This window comes from Martes martes (genome assembly GCF_963455335.1).
Source record: "Martes martes genome assembly, chromosome: 9".
NCBI classification, from domain to species: Eukaryota; Metazoa; Chordata; class Mammalia; order Carnivora; family Mustelidae; genus Martes; species Martes martes.
In genome coordinates, this window is record NC_137896.1 from 3,994,983 (window position 1) to 4,021,096 (window position 26,114).

The following is a 26,114-nucleotide window of genomic DNA, read 5'->3' on the forward strand; positions in this document are numbered from 1 at the left end:
GCACAGCCCAGTAACCTGTGTCCTCTGTCCCCAGCAGAGGAAGTATGGGCAGCTTCCTCCCCGCCGGCTAGTGCCCGAGTCCCCGAAGGCGCACTGGGATGGAGCCTAAGAGGGGACAAAGGCCCTGCCCGCTCTCTCACCCGAGCTGGGGGGAGGCTGGCCCCCAGGCACCCTGCCTCACCAGCCACAGCTGGACCCAGGGAGGGCGAGTCTCCTGCATCTGTGTCCTTCGGCACCGAGGTTGTGCCCGGGGGACCTCTCGTGCGAAGGAGATACACCCGACTCCGTAGGGCACTTGCCTGGTGATGTGCACAGCGGGGAGGGTGGCCTTCCCTGCAGACAGCAGGAGCGTGGGAGGCCCCCACAAAGCCCCTGCGTCGCGAAGCCTCAGGAGACCAAGCCAGCCGGGGTGGGCAGCCACGGACCCGAGGACTCCGGCCCCGGCTCCCATCCCCTTCCCAGGGCCCAGCGCTCTCTGTGGCGGCAAAAGCGAGGTCGCCAACCACCTCTCAGTGCTGGATGCTGTGTTTCGAGGAGGTGGGAATGCCCGAGGCCTCGAAGCCACGGGCAGGCCGCAGCGTGGGAGACAGAGGAGACAGAGGCAAAGGTGTCCTGTGATACAGCCATATTTACTTCAACTGCCAGGGAATCCTAAGGGCCCAGAGCCTCCCCTTATGCCGTGAGACTGGGTCCCTGAAACAAGTCACGGCCACCCTTCCAGAGGGGCAGGGCTGCCTGGGGGTGGTGGCAGCCCCGGCTGGAGCAGGGGACTGGGCTCTCTAGCAGGTGGGGGCCGCGTGTGGGGCCAGGGGCCAAGGACAAGGCCATGGGCACCCACTGCGCCTGGAGCCTCAAGGGCGCGGGGGCCCCGGGGATGTGGGGGGAGCAGAGTCTCCGGAAGCCGGCAGGGAAGCTGGGAGGTCACTGGAAGGGCAGCAAGGCCCAGGGCTTCCCCCCAACCCACCCCCCGCAACCCTCCAGACCCTAAGCTGTCTTCTAGGACAGAAGTAGGAGCTGCTTCTATCACCGTGACAACTAAAAAGAAAAACAAACCAAAGCCTATCTCAGGTGTCCTCTTCCGCCTGCTTAAAATTTGTCAGTGCAAAGTGAGGTAAAGAGCCTGGTGCCAGGGGGCCAGGGAGGGACCGGCGTCACACGAGCCTGCGCCTCTTAGAGTCCCTCTCCACATCCCCCTCCTGGGCATCCACCTCGCAGCCGAGTGGGGACACCAGGTTCAGCAGGGGGTCCTCGGAGGCCCGGCCGAACAGCGCCAGCAGGAGCGCCACGCCGAAGCCCGTGGCGCGCTCCCCCTGTGGGCAAAGAGCAGGCTGGAAACCCTCTGCCAGGCAGAGCCGGATGCCCCCAGCAAGCCCCTCTCGGCGGGCAGGGGCTCCCGGTCCACCCCCCACTCGTCCTACGGTCCCCCTCCCGCTCTCCTGTCACGGGACTCAGCAGGGGGCAGGGTGGCGCAGTGGCTCCGTGCACTCCGGTCCCAAGCCCCGGGTCTTCGTGGGTGGGAAAGGGGGAGCTGAGGGCCCCGGGCCTCCAGGCAAGGACAGGCTGGCCGGAAAAGGGCCACACCCAGCAGCCCCTCTGTTTCCGGGGCCGCGGAGACCAGAGGTTGGGGGTGCAGTCACCCCTTGTGGTCGACCTGTGGAGGTCGGGCCACAGGCAGTGTGACCCCAACACGTAATGCTTCTGACGAGCTCCACCTGCAGCCAGAGCGGGCCCCGGACGCACAAGGGTGGGAGCAGCCTGGCCAGCGAGGGGGGAGCGTGGGGGGTCGGGGCAGGTGGGGAAAGGAGAGCACCACGGGGGAACCCGGACTCACGGCGTGCACCGGGGCGGCGATGTCCAGGTGGACCCAGACCCCAGGCCAGTCAAAGCCGATGTGTGAGGCGATGAAAAGGCCGGCGCAGGAGCTGGGGCTGTTGTCCCGGTCCTGGGGGGATGGCAGGACAGAAGGTGACCTTTCTGCTCCCGGCAGCGGGGGCGTGGGGGAGGGGCATCCGGGGCTGCTCCCGCTTGGACCCAACTGGGCGCCCCTGTGCCCCCTCGCCCACCCACACTCCAGACACCGCCTCCCCTAGTGGCTGCAAGAAGGGGGCCGGGGGCGGGGGGTCCCCAGTGTTGGGAGATTGCACAGAGGGACCCCGAGGACTTTGCACGTGGGTTAAGGGGTCTGTTCACCCCGGGGTGATGCTGGAGTGGCGAAGGAACACAGCCTGGAGCGGGGACCCCCAGTGCCCAACACGATGGATGCGCCGGCGGGGAGACCAGAGAGAGCCACGTCCCCGTTCTGGTTGCTTCCCCGCTGCGTGTGGATCTGGGGCCCCACTGCTGCCACGTCTCGGGTCCCTCGGGCGCCCTGCACACCTACCGCCACGGAGTTCTTCATGTCGGCCACGGCTGAGGTGAACTCGCTGAAGTGCAGCTCGGGGCAGTAGACCAGGGGGTGCACCAGGTCCCCGCACCTCCTCCCGGCCTTCACGCAGGCGGCCTCCCACTCGGCGCTGTTGGTGAGCACTGCGGCGTGGTACTTGCCGGTGGCGATGCCCTGGGAGGGTGGCCGGGCCGGACGGAGCACAGGCCAAAGATGGAGAAGCCAGGAGAGGCCGCGAGCAGCAAAGGAGGAAGGAAGCAAGAGTGTGAGTGTCCCAGGGAGGACGGTCCCTACGCTGTCTGCGCGCTGGGGCCCAGCCCACGGGCTCTGCCACCTGCACCGAGCTGGGGGCCCGGGACGAGGTCTCCGGCCTCCTCGGCCAGGCCCTGACGATTAGGGGACTGCACCAGGCCCCCCACCGCCCGCCCTGGGAGTCAAAGTGGCCCACCTGAGCTCCGGTCAGTGTGGCCATGTCCAGGATGATGTCCGCACCCAGGTCCTTGGAGGCGTAGGACACGCCATCCGCCAGCACCAGCCTGCCCTCCGCGTCAGTGTTGTTGATCTCCACAGTCCTGGGGCGCAGCAGAGACCCCAGCTCAGGGACAGCACTCCCTGGGGCACTGTTAGCGAGTCCCTTTGGAACTGGGGAGACTCTATTTAGAGCTCTCTGCCCTTTAGCTCCCCAGTCTCCTAGAGGCAGGGCCACACCCATCCCCTAGGGCAATGCAGCACCAGGGCCCGGGCCAGACCCCACCCCATTGCCCTCCAGTGGGAGCCAGGGAAAGCCGCCGAGCCCCCGCCTCGGTTTCTTCGTCTGTAAGATAGGAGAACAGGGTTGTAAGGGCACATACACTGCGCTGGGCTAGCCCTTGGCCCACAATGCCAGGCACTGGGTAAATGCAAAAACGGAAGCACCTCTCAGGGTCACCCTGGGGGCAGGCCCCCTCGCACGGGGAGCCCAGCGGGCCCTCCTGTTGTGAACCTGCGCCACCTGCTCCTCCAGCTGCTACGCACAGACTTCTAGGTATGTCCTTACGCAGCTGAGAAGAAACAGTCCAAGGGCTGACCTTGAGGGGGAAGCGCAGGAAGGGCCCCGAGCACGGAGTGGGGGAGGGGCAGGGCTTCAGAGGCACAAAGAACCTTCACCCTTAAGGTTGGGACGAACTCAGCCCACAAAAGCAGGCGGGATCCTACACTGGGCACCATGAGGGAGCCCAGCGCCTTGTCTGGTGATGCGGCTGCCCCTCCCCGGGCCCCTGTGATTGTGCCTTCCCCAGGGGATGCGCCCCAGCGGACCAGCCCAGCCCTGGGAAGGAGATGGGCCCCCTGCCAGCTCCAGCCCAGGGGTGGCCAGGGAGTGAGGGGAGCCAGACGTACTTTCCTGAGTACAGCAGGTGGATGTCGTCTGGCCTCGTAGCGTTGGGACCCACAGAGTTCTCAGCCAAGCAGAACACAGCGTGGAGGTTGTCTTTGAAACCCTGGAGGGAACAAGGGACACGTGGCGCGTGCATGGAGGAGGGAGGACAGGCCAGGGTCTTCTACCCTCAGGGACAGACAGACAGACAGAGCCCTGGGAAGCAGTCCCGGCAGCCCCCCAGCTGGGGAGTTCTATGTCCTCCATCAGAGCCCACCCAATGCAGAAACGAGCCCAGGAGTGCGGCTGGGCTCCCAGCTTTAATCCTGGCTCAACCAATCACCCAGCACAAGGGCCAGGCTGCTGGCTGAGCCTTGGCCTCCCGTCCACAAAACATGGTCGGTGATCAGTGTCTCTCACTGCACAAGCCCTCTGAGCTCGGCACTGCTGCACAAAAGCAAGCCACACACGTACAGGTGCACGGGGGTTGGGGAGAGTTGCCTCAGAGAAACTGAGGTGGGAAATTAGTTTTCTGATGCCCAGACATGACGTCTCTACATTGAGAGACGTGCACAAAAAAGGCTGAGGTGGTTTCCGCCCCACACGGGTCCTGAACCTGCCCCAGAAAACCCCAAGCAGGCCTCGCCCAGGTGGCAGCACTAAGGGGAGTAGAGGTGCCGCACCCTGTCCCTGCCTGTCCTCTGCTCCCGGACCCGAGCCCATAACCAGGACGTGTCTCCTCTGGGCACGGGGCGTGCCAGGCCCCTCCAGCGGCAGGCGACCCTTCCACCACAGGTCCACCTCGGCGAAGGTAAACACAGGCCTGCGGCAAGGGCTGGAGCCATGGCACCGGGCGGGGATGGCTTTGAGCCTGAGCCTGACACCCAGTGCCCGGGAAAGCACCCCCCCTCGCTTCTCGGGGGCCGCGACACCGGGCAGCCCGTCAGCTCGAAGGTACCCCCAAGAGTGGCTGGGATTAAATGAACTGTGACAACATGTGGTCTGGAAACCACATGTTTCAAGTGGGTGACCCCAGGGGCTCTGAAGCTAGAGAGGCAGGTGGGCCTCACCAGGGGAGAAGGGGAGCCTCGAAACCTTCCCAAAGAGCCAAGTCGGGTCTGGGCCCGGAGGCGAGAGGAGTTTGCAGAGCACGAGAAAGCACCACGTAAAGATGGGACAGCAGGATGGTGAGGAGAGACCACGGTCCCCAACCTGACCCTGTCGGGTGCCTTCCCCCCAGTTTTGGACTCAGAAGGTCTGGGGTGCTGCTGTTCTGATGTGGGGTCCCCCTTGGGAAGGCCATCTTAGAGGGTGCTGTGGGCCTTGGGCAGGGGGTTTCCGAGCTCATGTTGCAGGTATTGGGGTGCAAGGGTGAGACACACAGGTCTTGGGATCCCCAGGGGGACCGAAAAGCTGCAGGCAGCTGAGGTTTTAGGTATGTAAGGCTTGGAGGGTCATGGCCGTCCCAGAACCAGGTGCCACCTGCTCTTAGCAAGCCCAACAATGCATCGCACATCCTCTCCTTTTAAAAAACATTAAAACATCTAACGTTGAAATAATTTCAAACTCACAGAAAATTTCACAAAAATGGTACAAATGATCCCTGGATACCCCTGACTGGGACCCCCACCCCCTCCAGGGCAAACGCCTGATGTGCCCTGTGTGCTGGTCTGCACTGCAGAGTCATCACCGACTTGGGGATCGGGTCCAGTCCAGGCACAAGGACTCGGCCATCACCTCAGTCTCCTCAATTTGGGACTCCTGAGGTCCACCCTCCGTCTTTGGTGACCTCGCGCTTCACTGCCTCCCGGGGCCTGCGCTCCCCACCCACACTCGGCAGGATGCCCAGAGACCTGCCACTTTCTTCCTGGGACCTTGTCTTAGAGGTGGATCGTGTGTGGGGCCCCATCCTGGTCACGCCGTGGGAACACAGGGACCCTGCCGGGCAGAGTCCCCCTAAGTCACTCCCAGCCACGCCAGCCATCCCACTCCCACGGCATTCCCGCACTGGGTTCCAGCAGCCGTTGCTCACTCTTATGGTGCTGTCTGCCCCCCAGAGACTTGCCGTTTCTGTACCTCCTCGGCAGTGGGCGCAGGGAGGTTCTCTGGAGAAACAGTGCTCCCCTCCCCCACTTACTTATTTATTCAACACTTGGTTCCTACTTACAGTTGTGCAGATTCTTAGGAATTAAGAGTGGAGCCTCTAGAGAAAGGACCCAAATAAACAAAATCATGAATGAAAGAGGAGAGAGCACAACCCACACCAAAGACCTAAAATTATAACAACATATTATGAGCAGCTATGTGCCAACATTAGGCAACCTGGAAGAAACGGATGCATTCCTGGAAATGTATAAACTACCAAAACTGAAATAGGAAGAAATAGAAAATGTGAACAGACCCATGTCCAGCAAGGCGACTGAAGCAGTCATTAAAAAATCTCCCAACAAACAAAAGTCCAGGGCCAGACGGCTTCCCAGGGGAAATCTACCAAACATTTAAACAAGAATTAATATCTATTCTTTTTTTTTTAAGATTTTATTTATTTATTTGACAGATCACAAGTAGGCAGAGAGGCAGGCAGAGAGAGAAGGGAGGAAGCATACTCCCTGCTGAGCAGAGAGCCCAATGTGGGGCTCGATCCCAGGACGCTGGGATCATGACCTGAGCCGAAGGCAGCAGCTTTAACCCACTGAGCCACCCAGGTGCCCAAATTAATATCTATTCTGTTAATTCTGTTAATTAATACCTATTCTGCTGTTTCAAACAATAGAATGGAAGGAAAACTTCCAAGCTCTTTCTATGAGCCCACCATGACCTTGATCCCCAAACCAGACAAAGACCCCACCAAAAAGGAGAATTACAGACCAATATCCCTGATGAACATGGATGCAAAAATTCTCACCAAAATACTGGCCAATAGGATCCAACAGTACATTAAAAGGATTATTCACCACGACCAAGGGGGATTTATTCCTGGGCTGCAAGGATGGTTCAACATCCAAATCACTGTGAAACAATTCACTAGTGAAAAAAACAAAAAGGACAAGAACCATATGAACCTCTCAACAGATGCAGAAAAAGCATTTGGCAAAGTACAGCATCCTTTCTTGATTAAAACTCTTCATAGTGTAGAGATAGAAGAAACAGACGTCAATATCATAAAAGCCATAGATGAAAAGCCCATAGCAAATATTCTCAATGGGGAAAAACTGAGAGCTTTTCCCCTAAGGTCAAGAACATGGCAGGGATTTCCACTCTCACCACTGCTGTTCGACATAGTACTAGAAGTCCTGGCCTCAATGATCAGACAACAAAATGAAATAAAAGGCATCCGGATTGGTAAAGAAGAAGTCAAACCCTCACTCTTTGCAGATGATGTGATACTCCATGTGGAAAACCCGAAAGACTCCACCCCAAATTGCTGGAACTTGTACAGGAATTCAGCAAAGTGGCAGGATATAAAATCAATGCACAGAAGTCATTTGGATTTTTATACACTAACAATGAGACACAAGCAAGAGAAATTAAGGAGTTGATCCCATTTGCAATTGCCCCCAAAACCATAAGATACCTAGGAATAAACCTGACCAAAGAAGAAAGCAATCTGTACTCAGAAAACTATAGAACACTCATGAAAGAGATTAAGGAAGACACAAAGAAATGGAAAAACGTTACATGCCCACGGATTAGAAGAACAGATATTGTTAAAATGTCAATGCTACCCAGAGCAATCTACACATTCAATATAATCCCTATCAAAATACCATCAACTTTTTTACAGGGATGGAACAAATAGTCCTAAAATTTGTAGGGAACCAGAAAAGGCCCCAAATAGCCAAAGGAATGTTGAAAAAGAAAACTGGTGGCATCATAATTGCAGACTTCAAGCTCTATCACAAAGCTGTCATCATCAAGACAGTATGGTATTGGCACAAAAACAGACATACAGATCAATGGAATAGAGACCCCAGAAATGGACCCTCAACTCTATGGCCAACTAATCTTCAACAAAGCAGGAAAGATTATCCAATGGGAAAAGGACAGTCTCTCCAACAAATGATGTTGGAAAAACTGGACAGTCACATGCAGAAGAATGAAACTGGACCATTTTCTTACACCATCCATAAAAATAGACTCAAAATGGGTGAAAGACCTCAATGTGAGACAGGAATCCATCAAAATCCTAGAGGAAAACACAGGCAGCAACCTCTTTGATGTTGGCCACAGCAACTTCTTGCTAGACATGTCTCTAAAGGCAAGAGAAACAGGCAAAAATGAACTGCTGGGGGGCGTCTGGGTGGCTCAGTGGGTTGAGCCTCTGCCTTCGGCTTGGGTCATGATCTCAGGGTCCTGGGATCGAGCCGCGCATCGGGCTCTCTGCTCGGTGGGGAGCCTGCTTCCCGCCCCCCCCCCCGCCTGCCTCTCTGCCTACTTGTGATCTCTCTGTCAAATAAATAAATAAAATATTTTTTAAAAAATGAACTATTGGGACTTCCTCAAGATAAAAAGCTTTTGTGCAGCAAAGGAAATAGTGGATAAAACCAAAGACAATGGACAGAATGGGAGAAGATACTTGTAAATGTCTTATCTGATAAAGGGCTAGTATCCAAAATCTATAATGGACTTATAAAACTCAACACCCAAAGAACAGATAATCCAATCAAGAAACAGGCAGAGGACATGAACAGACATTTCTCTCAAGAAGACCTCCAGATGAAGAACAGACACGTGAAAAAGTGCTCAGCATCACTCGGCATCAGGGAAGTACACATCAAAACCACAGTGAGATCCCACCTCACACCCGTCAGAATGGCTAAAATTAGCAAGTCAGGAAATGACAGATGCTGGCGAGGATGCGGAGAGAGGGGAACCCTCCTACACTGTTGGTGGGAATGCCAGCTGGTGCAACCACCCTGGAAAACAGCGTGGAGGTTCCTCAAAAAGTTGAACATAGAGCTACCCTATGACCCAGCAAGTGCACAATGAGTATTTACTCTAAAGACAGAAATGTCGTGATTCTCAGAGGCTCCTGCACCGCAATGTTCACAGCAGCAATGTCCACGATAGTCGGACTACAGAAAGAGCCCAGAGGTCCATCGACAGACGAGTGGATAAAGAAGACGTGGGATGCATATGCAATGGAATACTACGCTGCCAGCAAAAATGGAATCTTGCCCTTTGCAACAACGTGGATGGAACTAGAGGGTATTATGCTAAGTGAAATAAGTCAATCAGAGAAAGACAATTATCATATGATCTCACTAATGTGTGGAATTTAAGAAACAAGACAGAGGATCAGGGGCACTTGGATGGCTCAGTGGGTTAAAGCCTCTGCCTTCAGCTCAGGTCATGATCCCAGAGTCCTCGGATCGAGCCCCACATCAGGCTCCCTGCTAGTCTGCTTCCCTTCCTCTCTCTCTGCCTGCCTCTCTGCCTACTTGTGATCTCTGTCAAATAAATAAAAAATCTCTAAAAAAAAAAAACAAAAACGAACAAAACAGAGGATCATAGGGGAAGAGAGGGAAAAAATACAATAAGATGAAATCAGAGAGGGAAACAAGCTGTAAGAGATTCTTAATCCTAGGATACAAACTGAGGGTTGCTGGAGGCAAGGGGGGTAGAGGGATGGGGTAACTGAGTGGTGGGTATTAAGGAGGGCACGTGATGGAATGACACCACGTATTGTGTAAAACGGATGAATCACAGACCTGTGCCTCTGAAACTAATAATACACCATGTGTTAATTAATTGAATTAAGAAGAAAAAGGAGTGGAGCCTCTAGGCCGTGGCCCTTGGGGCGATAGGGGGCCCTCAGCACCCTGCTGCGGCACCCTTGGAGGTGGGGAGGGGCTCCGAATAGTCCTGAGGTCACCCCTGGCCACCAGCTGCTGAATCAGTGCTAACTGCACGTGGCTCCCTGGGAACAGGGAGCTCGAGCCCCAAACATTCTAGCTGCCGGGGCACTCCACTGGAGCGGCGGCGACTGGCGTGAACGGGGATGATGCCAGAGAGTGGCCACGTGAGCCCTCCAGAGGCCTCCCGGGAGCCACCAACAAGCAGCAGCTGCTCCGCTCAGGGAGAGCCACCCAGCGAGCACCTTCCGGCTGGGCCTGTCCCCTGGGGCCCTGACAAGCTCTTCTACGGAGGCAGCCAGGCTCCAGGGGTGGGGGCAGGGGGCAGCGGCCAGGCTGGCGGTGCGGAGCAAGGCTGGCGCCTCGTCGAGTGCCGGCTCCTGGGTCTGCAGCTGGCGACGGGCCCAGCGCGCCTTTGGCCAGGTCCCCGCCTCCGGGTTTGGGCCTGGCTACTGTTCACGGAGAACCATGGTCGGGGCTCCACTCGGGAGAGACCCTGGGGGGCCTGCTGGACCCGGCTCGGGGCAGTGCCAGCCCCCTCTGCCCGGCCAGAAGCCCCCAAGCGCAGTCAGGGCGCCTCCCACGCCCACCTGCACCCAGAGCCCTTCCTTTCTCCTGGGAGGTCTGCTCCTCCCCGGCCACAGGCTGGGCTTCTGACCAGCCAGACCCAGAAACCGTTCACCAGGACCTTTTTGGTTTCCCTGTAAGTCCACCCCCAGGGGCCCAGCTGCACAGGCAGCCCCACGGAGAAGGAAGGTCCTGCACGAGGCGAGGTGAAGGCCAGGAACGTAGGAGCAGCGCAAGGACGGGGCTGGGGACCCCTGCGGCTCCCCCCGATGTCTTTGTTCCAAGTGGTCAGTCAGGCTGTTCCCAAGGCTGACCCTAGTCCCCTTCTGGCCAGTCACGGCTCACCAATGCCAGCAAGTCCCTCCCTGGGCCCCTTCCCCCTCTGGCTCATACAGGCGCGACCTGACACTTCAGCGCCGGGACACTGGGTCAAGAGTGCGGTCCTGTGAGCTGAAGCCGTGGCGGGGGGCAGGCCGAAGCGGCTTCCCTCCCCAGAGACCTGGCAGCTGTGGGCGGCCACCCTTCCCTCCCATGTGGGCACTGCTGCTACGTTAGACGACAGCCCCTGTCCCCGGGCTGTCACGGACCCCGGACGGCTGGTCTGCAGAGCATGGAGACAGTGGCCCCGGGTCCCACTGGCACATACAGCAGTCCCACCACGTGGCCCATAGATAACCCTTGCTCAGGGGTCATGGTGACGCAGAGGAAGGCTACGGGGGTACCCAGGAAGGCCTGTGCTCATGAGCGCGGTCCAGGGCCCAGCACGGTGGTCGTGCTCTGCCATACGGTTTTAGTCAGGTTTCTTCACAGAACAAGCACTCATGGGGGGGCCTGATACAGCCAGACCCTGAGTGACCCGCATGGCCAGACACACTCAGGTAGAGGCCATGTATCCAGGCAGAGGGGACAGCCTCATGGGAGGTGACACCCCAGGGAGCGGTGACACTCCTCGGGGAGGTGACAGTCTTGGGAGGTGACAATCCCAGGAGAGGACACCCTCAGGAGGGTGACTCTGCCAGGAGAGGTGACACTCCCAAGAGAAGTGACAGCCCCAGGAGAGGTGATAGTCTCAGGAGGGGTGATAGCCCCAGGAGAGGTGACGCCCCAGGCAGAGGTGACAGGACGAGCAGCCCTGGCAGAAGGCAGGAAGCTCTGGGAGCCCAGGGGTGCGCAATGTGGCAGTGAGAGGAGGGGGAGAGACACGGAGCGGTGGGGACTCAGGACACCGGGGTCTGATGGACCGGGGGAGGAGGAGGGACAGCTCACAGCAGGGAGCCCCCCATCCCGAGGGCTGCAGGGGACAGGGCTGCACTCACCTGCTTGATGGCGGCTCTGAAGGCTCCCAGGATGGCCGCGGCGCCTCCGCAGTCCCTCTTCATCCCAGGCATGGTGGTCTGGAGGGGGCGCGGAGGGGACACAAAGTGAGCGTGAGCAGGTGTCGGCCCTGCCGGCAACAGGGCCCCGCTCCTGCCCGGCACCCAGGGGCCCCGAGCGGCTCCCCCAGACCTGTGTGACCCACAGAACCCAAGAAACTCCCACTGGTCGAGTGGCTGCTCTCTAGAAGCAGTGGGACAGAAGGGTCAAAGGTGCGGGGCTCTTTCCGCCGGAGCAGGGCTCTGGGGCTACCTGATGAACCGCAGGTGGGAGGGGAAGGGGACCTGGGGAGCTGTCCAGAGCTGCCACGTGGGCTGTGGCCTGGCCCCTCCTCTCCGTGGTGTCCACCTTCCCATTTTCCTGGTTCCCATTCCCCGGCCCTCAGCTGACAAGGACACTCGGACCCTCACCCTGACAGGAGCCACAGAGACTCCTCTGTGCGCGCCCCTCCCTCCTTCCCGCCACCACCAAGGCCACCTTTCTACAGTAGACCACCCTGCGTGGTCACCGCCTGGCCTTGGTGACACTTTTGGCTGCGGCTCTCTCTGCTGCTTGATGTCACCATCTCAAACAACCCGCTCAGGTTTGTGTGAACTCTTCCCCAATGTCACTGTCACGTCCCGATCCCACCCCACCACGTGCTCTGTTGGTGTCTAATGAGGGCTGTCAGCGCCCGGGGTCCCCTCCCTCCGCAGAGGGAGCTGCGATTTTCTACAAACGGGTTGAGAGTGGTTGTGCATTTTTACATTTTATAGGTTCCCAGCTCTAATTGACAAGTTCATACTCTAAATTAACAACAGGTCATCAGATGTAGGATTTGGGTTTGAAATGGACAGAGTGATTTTTTCGAACCCTTATCGGATGACACAAGCCTCGAGTTTTAATGGAAAGTATTTTTAGACATAAACCGAGCTGCTTTCATAATTAAGCTGAGTGAAAACGACCCAGCTAGCACTATCGAAAATAAGCTGTCTCTTTGACCTAATCGGCGAGAAAGCGCAGGATTGTTTAAATGGAGAAAACGGGGCCTCGGATCTGGAAATCAAACCAGTCGCGAACGGCCCGTGCGGAATAGCTTGAGTCGGTCACGGCAACTGCGCTCGCTGCCGCCGGGGCCAGACAAACGCCAAGCGGCAAGTGTAACTCAATGACTGCGCGAGCTTTGCAGCGTTGCTCTTATTTTTATGAAAGAGACGATTTTCGGAGTCACACGAGGAGGTCCCCTGCCTGTGTCACGGGGTTGACACTCCCGCGATGCAACAGAGCGACGGCGGGTCGCAGCCGAGGCAGGGACGGACCCTGGACTCGCCGCCGGCCTCCAGGGAAAGCGAGCACAGCCCCCTCCGCTCGAGCCTCCTCGCTGAAGGACTACATGGGCGGGTTTTTCCAAAGCTCAACCTCGGAGCGCAGCGGTTTGCGAGATTCCCCGAGACGGACCAGAAGGAGCGCGCAGAGTGCCCCCGCTGTCCCCGGACCGGGCGGTCCGAGTGGAAGCTGGGGACAGTTGCCGGGGCTCAGCTCAGCTGGGCTCTGGGCTCCAGAACACGGTTTCAATTCGAAGCACAACTGACACGGGGCGGGTTATTTGGACTCAGGTGTCCCGCGGACATTTTCTTAAACAGCAAAGCAAAGGGGCGCCTGGGTGGCTCAGTCAGTGAAGTGTCTGCCATCAGCGCAGGTCACGATCCTGGGGTCCTGGGATCAAGCCCCACATCGGACTCCCTGCTCAGCGGGGACCCTGCTTCTCCTTCTCCCCCTACCCTGCTTGTGCTTTCTCTCGTGCGTTCTCTCTCGCTTGAATAAGTAAATAAAACCTTTAAAAAGTAAAAAAAAAAAAAAAGAGCAAAGCGAACCTTTCATTTCTAGGAGAATAGCAGACAATAGTTGGTGCCGGTGGGAAAATTCGAGATTTCAAGCAAGAGAATCATCATTTTGAAAAACTTGTATTTTCTGCCTCTGTGACAGAAAACTCAGTGATTTTTAAAACTAAACGGATAGTGATTCCAAGTGTGACTTTTAAAACTACCGTGTGTTGGGCCACAATTTGGAGGCCCTGTGTAACTCCAGGAACGAGGTATTTCGGGTGACAAAATGGTATTACGCAATCACGCTGTCATGGTTCAAGGCCAACCGTAGTTACTAAGTAACAGGGTGCCAAGGGTCACTGACATGGTTTCTGATTCCACACCGTCCCTCACCTTTCAGAGACTCTGGCTTGTCGAGTTTTGGTGTAATAGCAAAGAAGAATGTCCGTAGTTACTTCTAAAGGGCACTAAACTATTTCTGCCTTTTCCAGCTACGAAGTGAGTGAGGACAGATTTTCTTTTTGTGTTTCAACTCAGAGAACATATCACAAGAGGCGCCGTGCAGGGGCAGACACAGAATCTCGGCTGTCTTCTACCGAGGTGGACAGGAGAGAGATCAGCAAGATGTAAAACCACGCCACTCTTTTGGCGCATGTATTTTCATTTTGGAGTATACGGTTATTTTCATAAAGTTATGTTATTTGCATGAACATGCAAAAGATTTGCATTGTTATTTTAAAATAGACTATTAAGTATCTTTCCCAGTCTTCATTTCTAGTAGGGTAAACATCAATGTCTGCTAAATATCACTCTGATTAAAAGAAAATCCCCTTGGGGTCAATGCTTGTTAAGAAAGGAAGGGGTCCTGACACTTAACACATTTGAGACCTGCATTCACGCTGATCCTGATTTGCCTTTGAAGTCTTTGGAGACCGAACGGTGGCTCCTCCCGCAGGATTGGGTCTGGTGTCCCCAGCAAAAGGACTCATTCTCAGGAGCCCCCGCTTCTCACTCTGGCCTTCCAGAAAGCCAGCATCTGCTCGCAGGAGGAAGGAGCTGGGAATCCTACCCGCCAGCGCTCTGCTGCCTCAGGGACAAAAGCCGGCATCGTGGGTGAGAGAGGGCTGGCCAGTACCAGGCGCAGCCAGAGGGGCGCACTGGCCGTGGGGTCTGAAAACAGTAATTCACCGGCTGAAAGTCAGTCGGCCTGCTGTCATCAGGGGTGAAATGGTTCTCCCGAAAAATCTAAGTGAGTTCTGATCATATAGACAAGAGGTTCAAACCCAACTATTCTCACCGCTTATCCTCTGCCAGGTACAGGGCTGGCCGGACAGGTGGGGGCTACTCGGTGTGCCTCCCAGCCAACAGCTGAGGCAGGCCGGCGTCTACACTCCCAGTCTACACGGCCGTGATGCCACACCGTCCTGCCTCCAACAGTGACTCCCAGCAAACCCACGGGTGCAGGGAGCTGGGGACTCCCGGCCTCCCTCCGGCTATGGGAGCCCCTGGACTCGTGTTTAACACATTTTTACTCCACGGACACATGAGGGCCGCTAGAAACGGAACACGGGGACAGCATCACGATTTCTGGAGCTTCTTGGGCAACGGGGTCCGGGGCAGTCTCTGCCAAGAGATCCTCACGTGAAGGGCTCTTCCTGGGTGCCCTGCACAGACTGCTTCAGGCGACGGCAACTTCCTCATTCAAATCAAGAGTGTTTTTGGATCAAGCATGAGGGCAGATGGACCGACCAAGCTCTGTCCGTGCAGTACGCGTAGAGATGTGCGAAAGGCCAATTCTGATGAAGTCACTGACAAATCCGCGGAGGCCACGGCTTTCAGACAGAAGCGGAAACCTATGTCCTTGACCACAACAGGCCAAGAGGGAGGCAGAAGTTCTTTCCATCCAAAAAAAATCACATGAATGTGATTTAAAAGTGCTGATCTATTACTGTTTTATGTGTACTATAATATTTATATATTTATTTACTTACTTATTTAAAGATTTTATCTTTAAGTCATCTCTGCACCCAACGTGGGGCTCGAACGCACAACCCCGAGATCAAGAGTCGCGGGCTCCACCGACGGGGCTGGTGCCCCTGTAATACTTATTTTCCTTTTTTTTTCCTGGCATGATAATATGTACGGAATTCAATAAAGGTGAATTGGTGTTTGTTTGTTTGTTTGTTTGTTTTTAACCTTTACTATTGAATCATTTCCTGATCAGGCCTCAAAATCCTGCTGTTTATGGGAGGAGGGATGTTAAAAAAAAGCAGACAAACAGACCATCCACTCTAGGTACCGAATAGACCAGACAGGCTAGCGGCGCAAATGGTAGTGGACAATCTCCCCGAAATAGCAACCGATACCAGGGCCCAGGTCAGAAAGTGCCTCTCGGCTCCAGCGGGAGGCCTCCGGGTGGAGGTGGACGGCCCACACCACCGGATTGCCTCAGTTTACAAAAGGTCAGATAGCCCGTCTTCTATGAGAATTCTTCCTGTTTTTTACATGTTGGTAACTAATTCAAATTATAGACCAGCCCTTGGGCCAACAGGACACGTTTGTGCGCCGCACCAACTGCCAGCTTTCCACGTCTACTCCGCGTGAGCTTAGCCTGTCCTCTGTGTTCCAGAGCCTTCTCTCTGGGAACGTTGGCTCTCCTCTTCCTGGTTTCCTGGGGCCCAGATTTCACACACCTGCTCCTTCCCAGCCCTTCTCGGTCTTGGCGCTGTAGAGCCCAGCCCAGGCCCGGTGCCCAGTGTTGCTCAACCCAAGTGTGTGACATGAGCAGATGAAGACTGTCCCTCCTCCTCTTCCCCGGGCCATCCCGGCTCCCAGCACGCAGCAGGCCCGAACGTGCCGGGTGAAGGAGGGCAGGCAGCTCAGAGGCAGAGCTGAGGCCTTCCTGGCCCAGCCTCCTGAGATGACCCTGCTTGAAGGCCCCCTGTAGGAGGGACTTCTGCCACCGGGCCTCACGGGAACACCAGCGGGCGGCTGACTTGCGGGGCCAAAGCCCCGTGGCCTTCACCGGGGGGCCCGTTCTCCGAGTGGGCTTGTGCAGACTCGCATGAAGCATTCTGTCTGCGGAGACCCTGACGGTCGTGGAGACGCCACCCCACACCCTTCTCTTCAGACAGAATCAAGATTCCTGGAACTGTACCTCCTTGGGCTCGTTTTCCAGCCTTCTAATCATTTCTTCTGCTTTTCTCTGGATCCTGTCCAGACTTTTAGTTTCCAGATCCCTGTTCGGAGCGTGGACGTGATACTATGGCCCCTGCAGACGAGGAATCGGCCCCACCGACTCTTCCCGAACCTCTTCCCCAGACGCACGCCAAGGCCCCAGAAACCTTGCTCGCCGTCTTCCGCTGGCGCCTCTGAGAGCTGACGGGGCCACCGAGAGCCTTCCCCACCCAGGGGCCCTGCCCAAGCCCTGGCCCCAGCACCTCACCTTCCCTTTGATGCTGAGACCCCCGGTGTCATAGACGATCCCTTTGCCCACCCAGGCAATGGTCTGCGTGGCTCCTTCTGGGGTGTGGCTGAGGACGGCCAGCGCGGGGGGGTGGACAGCAGCTTTGCCAACACCATAGATTCCTGCAGAAAGCACAGGGAGAGGGTCAGCCGGGCTCAGGTTGAACTGAGCGGACAACCCCCAGCGGCCCCCCCAAAAACCACAGCTCTCCCCCCAGAAATATCTGCTGGCATGTGACTACTTCTCCTGGAGCGTGTGCAGCCCCAGCCCGAGCTCCCTGCCCCCTCTCCTGCCCCCTGGCCAGCGTGGGATCGGGGAATGCAAATTAGTTCCAATGCTCTGGGACTGCAAACGAATTCTGTGTGAAGTATCGTTAGGCAAGAAAACCCGCTGAGGGAAAAAAAACGGTATCATTCCCAGAAAGAAATGAACAGGATTGCAGAATGAAATGATTTTTGGATAATGCTTCAAGGCCACTCCAGCCCACGCTCGCTCCCCCCTCCCTGAGCCCTCTGTGTGCTCGGCGCCGCACCACCCCCTCAGAGCCCGCTCCCACCACTGCCTCACTGCGGGGTGTACGTGCCCCGTCTTCTCAAGAAAGCCTCTTGTGGGCAGAGACCAGGCCTCAGGGCCCCCCAGGAAGTGAACTGAACGATCATTAACGTCAGGACGAGAGCAGATAACGGCCGCCCGACAAACTCCCATGTATCCTGCAAAACCTGCTCTAAACGTCATCTCCTCGGTGAAGATTCCCTGACGTTCGTAACCTCTCCCTCCACTTGTTGGTTTGTGTGTTGTGTGGCAGGCCCCTCTAGGATCACCCCCACCGATCCCTGCCCCCAGGGTCCCCTCTCTCAGTGTGGATGGAACCTTGCGCCTTGCTTCCGGATATGGCGTTAAGTGATGAGACACCACCTCCGAGACTAGGCTGCAAAAAAGACATTGCCTCCTCCTTGCTTGCTCACTTTCCCTCACCCAGAAACCTTGCTTTGAGGGGATCAGGAACAGCCAACAAGGCCCCCAGGCCTGGTGACAGCACCACAAGAGAGACTGGCTGGGACCACATCACCGGCCCCAGTTGAGCCTTCAGATGACAGCAGACCCGGTCAAGGTGCTGGTCTCCGCCTGGGAGAGACCCCGGCCCCAGGACCCAGCCCAGCCATGCCTGATTCCCCAACCACCGGACTGTGTGTTTCCTTCAGCCGCTTCCTTCTGGGGTACTTTGTTTGGTAGCCACAGCTAAGGAATGAGGTGACTCTTCCCCAGCCAGACTGAAAGTGCCTTATCCTACTTGTCACCATGCCGCCAGTGCCTGGGCGGCAGTGAGCAGGGAACATGGGTCTGGTGGTCAGGAAAGGCCCTCTGAAGAGGCGGATTCGACCCAGGACGTTCAGGGTGTGACGGCCCCGCTCTGAGAGCATCTCGGGGAAGGACTCCAGAGAAAGAGAGCCGTGACGACGAGGCCCTGACGTGAACGTGGGCTTGTGTGAGCAAGGAGCAGAAGGGTCCTGCTGAGCTGGCCCAGGCAGCCGGGACAGCAGCCCTCGTGGACAGAGAGTGGGCCGGGGAAAGACTTGGACGCTGTGGCTTCCGGAACCTGAATCAGCGCTCCTTTCTCCCCCGGAGATGGTCCGCTTCCCGAGGTCTGGCCTTGGGGCTGGACAAAAGCTGGCTCCTTCCATGGGAAGCTGGAGGCCACCCAACGCATGGCCCACGGCCACCCTGCCACCCCCAGCGCCCGGGACCCGTCCTGAGGCCACGGCCCGCGAGGTCCAGCCCTACCCACCTCCAAATCCTCTCGTCTTCAGCTCCTCATCTCGGATGATCGTTGGGGTGATCCCCAGATCTTTTCCAACTTTCTTAATCTCCTGGACACGTTCATGGAAAAAACAACACAAAGACACGTGAAGATGGTTTAAGTCAAGGCGAGGGCGAGGCTCGGGGCCAGGAGGAGCCGACGCCTGCGTGGCAGAGAGGAGCGGGCCCGGAAGCCAGGGCCTCCCCTCTCTGGGCCTGGAGCACGATTAAATCCAGGACAGAAGGTTCACCCTCCAAACAACTACAACTTCCTGCAGACTGTGGCTGCGGTCCCGCAGAGAGGCCTTGAGGAGAAGGCTCTGTCCTCCCTCCATCCGCTGAGGCCTGGGGGCCCCTTGCAGCTGGGTGGACAGCAGGACGCCGTCCGCAGCAGCCCCAGGTGTCCCCGGGCAAGGTGCCGAGACTGCAGGCACTGTCGCCTCCAGCCCGGGGTATCTCCTGACTTCCTTGGTGTCTACCCATGATTCGCCCACCCTGGTCCCGCCGTGGCGTGACTCCCTGGGGCCACGAACCTCGAGGAAGGTGTCTGTGTTCATCTCATTGCAAGGAGTGTCCACGATACGGGCAGCCAGCCGCACCCCTTCCGTGGCATTTGCTAAGCACTGGGGAGAGAAACCAGAGGCTGTCACGGGGGACCTAGGACCAGGTAGGAAGGGCTGTCCCTCCTGGTCCGTTCCCGCAGGGACGGAAGGCACCAGCAGTATATGTCACTGGGGGGGTTTTCAGGGCTGCTGACGGGGCGTCAAGGTCAGGCGGAAATAAGACTCACGTGACCTGCTGTTGTCTCCCCCGTGTCTGTGACCCCGCCCCCTCCAGCCACAGAAAGTTCCACATGGCTCTGCACCTCGCCTCCAGGTTACACCAGAATCCTTCAGCCTGGCACCCCCACTGGCCCCCAGCCAGTGTCAGTGGGGCCCGCCTTCCTTTCCAGACCTCTTCTGCCGCTTACTCCCCTCGCCCTGGGGGCAGGTGGCCCCTGTGCCTGGCCCTGAGTGCACGCTGGGCATTCCTACTTCGGGCACCTGCCAATCCCACATCCTCTCTCGGGAGAAGTGCTGTCCTTTGCTATGAGCTGAATGTCTGCCTCGCCCTGAAACTCCTATGAAGCCCCCTCCCATGTGATGGTCGCAGGAGGCTTTGAGAGGCGCTCAGGTTCTGTGAGGTCGGGACGGTGGGGCCCACGCTGGGATTAGCGTCCTCAGAGGAAGAGGGAGGGAGGGCACAGCCAGGAGGCCGCCACCCGCAAAGGCAGACCCGGGAGGGGGTCTTCATCACACCTGGCCCTGATCTCAGACAGCCCCGGAACCGAACCGTGCAGCCTGCTGCTGCAGCCATCTGCCTGCGGGGTTTGCCTGTGGCTGCCACCGTCGACCCATACATCCTCCCTCCTCCTCTTGTCAAGATCCCAGTCCTCCTTTGTGGTCCTTCTTAAAGGCTGTGCCCTCCAGAAGCTTCTCTGGATCCTCCCAAAGGAGGGAATGTGCTCTTCGTCCTGCGTCCCTAGGCCCGCTGGCCCCCTTATGGCCCTCCGGCCAGAAGGGTGGCATTCTCCTCGCGTGAGCCCCATGCGAGCGCATCCCAGACTTCCCGTCTTTGTGTCCCGGCCACCCGATGCCACACGGCTCTGGGCACGGGGTGCGGAGGGAAGAGCGCACACACCCTGCCTCGTGCGGCGGCCCAGAGCCCAGGAGGGAGCAGAGACCCGGCCCCGTACCCGCACTCTGCTTGGCACCAGGGAGGCCCTCGAGACGGGTGTCTGTGCTCCAACACAGGGGCCGCCCGAGGCCCCACACTGGCCGCCCTCCCCGGCCCCACCCCTACTTTCTGGAAAGAACCTGTGTCCCACGTTCGCTTCGGTGCTGGTCCTGGAAGGTCTTTGCCTTCTCCTTCATGTCTGCGTAGCTGCTGCTCTCGTTGCCCCCTGCCCCGCCCCGGTGCCCACCCCCCGCCAAGCTTTGGACACGCGGTGGCCAGCCACCACCCCCCTCCCCACACCGGCACGCAGGGAACAAAGCCGCACGGGGGTGGCGGGGGTGCGGACAGCAGTGAGCTCATCATTGCTGTCCCGGCTCCCCGGGGTCAGCGAGGGCCAGCCCTGGGTCCAACCGCACCAGCCCGGCCGCCTCCCAGGCCCTGCTGACGAGCTCGGAGAGCTTCTGCCCTCCCGAGGTAATTAAAGCCCCGAGCCTCAAAGGCAGAGACGCAGGACTTGACAGCTCAGATATGAAATGTGACCGTGTGGTCCCTGCCGCCTGACCGCGGGCTCTCCTCTGGGAAGTCGAGGGTCCCTGTGTGTGGGCGCCATGGAGCCCATCCATCCCTCATCTCTGACCTAGCCCGTGGCCACTGTCTGGGAAGCACGTCAGGGCCCTAAGACTCGTCTCTAAGGGGGCAAGGCGCTCGCCTCGCAGCCCTGCATGGGCTCAGAGGCTCCGGCCCAGCCTGGCTGGGCGAAAGGGCACACGGCCCCAGTGGGGAAACCCGGGGGAGGCGCCCAGTGCCCCTCCGCCACCGCAGAGCCCCGCAATCTGGGGGAAGAGCCCCATGACCTTGGGAAAGAGGCCTGAAACCTTGGGGAAGAGCCCCTGACCTTGGAGAAGAGCCCCGTGACCTGGGGGAAGAGCCCCGAGACCTTGGGGAAGAGCCCCGTGACCTGGGGGAAGAGCCCCGAGACCTTGGGGAAGAGCCTCATGGCCTTAGGGAAGAGCCCCGTGACCTGGGGAAAGAGCCCCGAGAGCTTGGGAAGAGCCCCATGACCTGGGGAAAGAGCCCCGAGAGCTTGGGGAAGAGCCCCAAGACCTTAGGGAAGAGCTTGTGTCTAGTTGTCCCCCAGGATGGATCATTCGTTCATTCATTCATTCCATCCACATCTCCATGAGCCCCTACTGTGCGCCAGTTTCCACACTAGACCCTGGGAATTAAAAGGCGTCCAAGGTACTCCTGTCCAGCAGAGAATCACGACACCTCACTCCATTAACCACTATAGCGGAGGAGGGTGTGAGAGGCCACAGGGGTCAGAGGACTTGTGAGGGGCCGACGAGGTCTCTGTAGTATGGAAAAGGCCACACGGGGTGCCTGAGGCTCCCATGCTCACAAGCACAAGCCAGGACAGACGGGCAAGAGGGCTGACAGATGGCGGCAGCGGTGAAGACCTGGCTCTGTCCCTTGCTGGTGTGGCCCCAGTGAGTCACCTAATGGCCCTGAGCCGCCTCGGTCTGCTCAGCCCTATGATGGGGAGAACAACAGGTCCCACCCCCTAGGGCTGTCTACGCGAGCTGCGAGCTGTGAGCAGCAGTGGGAGGGAGGCGGAGGGAAGGCCTCTGGAGGCAAGACCAGTGAGGAGGCTGCCCCAATGGCCAGGAGAGTCGCAGGATGCAGGGGGGAGCACCCCAAGGCAACGGCAGTGGCAGAGGACACACTGGATGTGGGGGTCAAGGAGACCCACCAACCCCCTGGCCCACGTCACATACTGGGCCCACGCTAGGACCAGAGACCAGGTCCCTGCCCTCCCGAAGCTCCCACCCCAGGGCAGGGCACAGGAGCTAAGCAGAGACGTGTCACGTCAGGTGGGACGGCACGCAGCGGGCAGAGGGACTGACTGAGGGCGAGGCCATGTCAGCCAGCCGGCCAGCTGCCTCCGGGGAAGGGACGTGGGCAGATGGCAGCCTGAGACCACACAGGCCTGGAGCAGAAGCGCCCGGGGAGGGAAGCTGAGGAGGACAGAAAGTCCACCATGGTCAGCGGGGAAGGAAGAGAAGGGCTTGGAGGACATGGGGGGGGGTGCGGTCCAGGGTGTGCTCAGGTCTGGAAGTCAGAAGGAAAGCTCTGCAGCGAGAGGGGAGAATGGTCGTCGGTGCCCGTCGGTGGGATGGAGCCCACAGGTGCTCCGAGAACCCGGAGAAGACAGAACGAGGTTGGAACGCGGGAGTACTGGGGAAGGGGACGGAGAGGCGGCAGGCTGGAGAGCCAAGGGAGGGAGGCATGACTCTGGGCGGGGCAGACCCTTCCAGGAGGGATAGCTAGTCAAATCCAGCAGACAAGGCCCCAAAAAACAATGTCAGGATGCGGGGTGGAAACTCGGTTTTGGTGGGCTGAGGGAGAAAGAGGAGTTAAGAAAGGCAAAGCAATTAGACCGTGTTTTTTCAAAGTCTGGAGATCGATGCCAGGAAAGGAAAGGAGCTGTTGCAAGACGGTGGAGACGGAAGCACGTTCTCTCCTTCTAGAGCGAAGAATCCAGGGGGAGGAGGTGGCCGGTGAGGGGTGCTGGCGTGGCACAGCCGTGAGGGGTGGGGTAGGAAGGACAGCCTGGGTCTGGGTGGGGGTGGAGAGGGTGAGGCTATGGCCACGGGATCTGGGACACTTGCCACGGGTGAGGAACCCACCGGTCAGCCCAGACCAGGACTCCTAACCTGGAGTCCCTCCCAGCCTTGCTGGCCTCAAAAGGATTATTCTGAAGATCCAATGAAACAACACGTGAAAGTGCACCACAAAGGGGAACTGACACACGCACGGAGAGGATTCTCAGGATAAAACAAGAGAGGGCCCGGCACTGGGTAGGTGCTCAATAAAGACCACCTGAATCCTGACAAGGAGTCCCACCCCGAGGGAGGGGGCCAGCTACCTGGGTCTGGAAAAGCCTCCTCGGATGTTGCTACAGGACCCCACTGCCCCTGTCCTCCCCGGGAAGGTGCAGAGACCGCTCCCCGCCTCCCCTTCCAGCTGTCCCAGCGCACGTGGGCCGGGGACTCGGGGCGAACATCTGGACACCCACTTGCAAAGTGGACACCTCCACAGGCCCGTTGTCCTGTCCCACCAGGAAAAACTCCACCGTCACCGTCTTCTTCTCTGTGCGCCGCGCAGCCCCGGAGCGGTGGGTGAAGAGCGGGAGGGCCCGGGCCAGGGCGCAGGCAGAGGCGAAGGCGTCGGACCGCTCGCAGACCATCTGCAGCACAGAGGGGCAGAGCCCTGAGCAGGGGCGGCCCCGCGGGAGCCGCACCCAGGGAAGAGCCAGGGCCCCAACCGAGCCGCCACACGGGGACCTTCCTGGAACCACCGTCTCATGGTGGGAGAAAGAAAACGTCCGCTACCCGGTGCAGACGGCCCCCAAGACGGGAAGGCAGGACGTGGAGGGGCATGGGCTCAGGATGTCTGGGTCTGGGTCTCAGATCGACCACCAAGACTCATCTGGGGCAAATGGCCCGGTCTCTCGACCTCAGTTTCCCTATCTGTAAGCTGGGCTTATGATGTCATGGGTTGTGGGGGCATGTCCACCTCGGAGGTCCCATGAGCCGGGGTGCTGTGCCCGCACCGGGGCTGAGCGATGGGGACACACGCTCCCCACGATGCGAGGGTGGCCCTGGGCACTCACCAGAATGCACCGCTGGGTTCCAGGTGGCAGGCAGGTGCGCACCAGCCGGGTGACGAAGTGGGCGGCCGAGGGGCTGTTGTGCCGGCTGACCCTGGAGGGCAGGGCGGCCACGGTGGCACAGTTCAGGTACAGGGGACAGCTGTCCGTGGGGTTGGGGTTGAGCGTGCTTAGGGCAGCCTGCCAGAGCTGGATGGGAAGGGGAGGACAAGAGACAGACACGAGACTTCAACGGTCCGCATGCCGGCAGCCGGGCCCCGCATGCGCTAGCTCGCCAGGCCGCCAGGCCACGGCTGCGGCGTCCCCGGGGCACCCACGGGCGGTAATTAAGATGTGTGGCCTCAGCTCAGCGAGTGTGTCTGCGGGCACCGGTCCACCCTTGTGCGATTAAGCCGTGCGGATTTCAAAGGCCAGGCTGCGGGCCGCCGGCTTCAAACGCTGCGACCCCGGGTGCCGCCGGGAGGGCTTCCGGGAGCGGGTGGCCGGCGCCCCCCCCGCAGGGGCGGCGCGGGCCCTCGAAGGCAGCGCCGGGGGGGGGGCGGCGGCTCCCGGGCGCCCCCCCCCGCGCCGCCCCGGGCTGGCCTCGCGCCCCCACGGGGTCCGGGCGGGGCCTCGGGGCGGCCGCGCGGCTCACCGCTCACCTCCTCGGTGACCCGGGGCTGCAGCTTCCCGCGGACGTAGCTCCAGGGCACGCGGTGCAGGTGGTGCAGCTGCCCGAGCACCAGCAGCGGCCGGCTCTGCGGGTCCGCGTCCCCGGCGCTGGCCTGGAACTGCAGCCCCACGTTCGCCATCTTCCGCCGGCCCGCCCCCCCCACCCCCCACCGCCCGGCCGCCGCCCCGCTCCGCTCGGGCTCCGCTCCGGCCCGGCCTCGGCGCCGCCCCGGCCCTGCCCGGCCGCCCGGCCCCGCCTCCCCCGCCGCTCCGGGCCGCTCGCGAGACGTGCAGGGCCCGCCCGGGGCGCGAGGGGGCGCGAGGGGGCGCCGGGCCGGCGGGGCGGAGCGGGCCGCCCTGACCCCGGCCGAGCCCCGGGCCGCCCCCCCCCTCCCTCCGGGGCAGGCCCTGACCCACAGGCCCGAGCCTGCAGGCCCCGGGTAGGCCCCAGAGCCGGCAGGCTCCAGGCCCTGGGCAGGCCGCGATCCCCGGGGCAGGCTCCAAACGCGGCAGGCCCCAAGCCCTGGGCAGGCCCCGAAGCCTGGCAAGCCCCGGCCAGGCCCGGCAGGCCCCACGCCCCGCAGGTGCGCCGGCGGGTGCTGCCTTCAGAGGGAGGAACGGCTCTTGAGACAGCCTTTGCAGGAAGGGGCCCTGGTCCCCAGCCCCCGCAGTCACTGGTGGCCCTGACCTCCAGCAGGTGCTGAGGGGACCCAGGCCCAACCCCTGTGGCCCTCCCCAGACCACTGTCTGCATGAGCCCGAGTAGGCCCGGCGGCTCGGTGGTCCTCAGTGACCCCCACACTGACGGGCTGTGCCCTCACCGCACCCCCTGCCGCCTGTCAGGTTTGGATGGGCTGCCTGGCGTCCTGGGCACTGTCCACAGTCCCTTCCTCCTCATTTAATGGGTTCCCTGCCGCCGATCGGGTCCTCACTACTGCAGGCCTGGACCCGAGTCCCGGCGTCAGGGTGTGGGTTCCCACCCAGGTTACTGCTTCTGGGATGGCCGATTAGAAACTCAGGCATCCCCTTGTCCGGTGGTGGGCCCTGCCCCCGGCCACCCCTTTCTAGGAAGGGTCATCTGGCCCCAGTCTGAGCACGCTGCCCCCTGCGGCCTCCCACCCTCCTGGGGAGAGGGGAGGAGACAAAGAGCCAAGAGGAGAGGGCGGCACCGGAGCCCCGGCCACGGAGGAGGGAAGGCTAGTTGGCTAGTCGAGGAGGGCAACTGGAGGGTGCTGGGGGCATGTGGTGGGTGGTAGAGGGGCCCTGGGTGAGGGCAGAGGGGGCACCAGTGGGTGGTGGGTGTGCCCTTGGCAAGCCATGACCCAGTTGAGGAAGCCCCACCAGGACTCATTTAAAAATAAAGATCCTGCCCACATCCTGATTGCTCAAGGGCCTGTTGGTACCCCCCTCTGTCACCTCTAGCTACTTCCATGTGCCACTGTTCTCCTTTTGAGTTTCTTTTTCATTCTCAGCCTCA

At 59.6% G+C, this 26,114-nt stretch overlaps 1 protein-coding gene across 1 annotated transcript; it reads right to left on the reverse strand.

Moving 5' to 3' along the window:
• Positions 1-610: 610 nt before the first annotated feature.
• On the reverse strand, positions 611-24,836 carry NPEPL1 (aminopeptidase like 1). Its single transcript, XM_080814102.1, has 12 exons — positions 24,629-24,836; positions 23,991-24,176; positions 23,394-23,564; positions 19,135-19,224; positions 18,591-18,672; positions 16,784-16,926; positions 11,476-11,553; positions 3,761-3,861; positions 2,832-2,955; positions 2,381-2,557; positions 1,832-1,942; positions 611-1,310 (listed from the first exon to the last, which is right to left on the reverse strand). Exons 1-12 carry the CDS (start codon positions 24,776-24,778, stop codon positions 1,152-1,154), a joined length of 1,572 nt encoding a protein of 523 aa, XP_080670228.1. The 5' UTR covers positions 24,779-24,836; the 3' UTR covers positions 611-1,151.
• Positions 24,837-26,114: the final 1,278 nt, after the last annotated feature.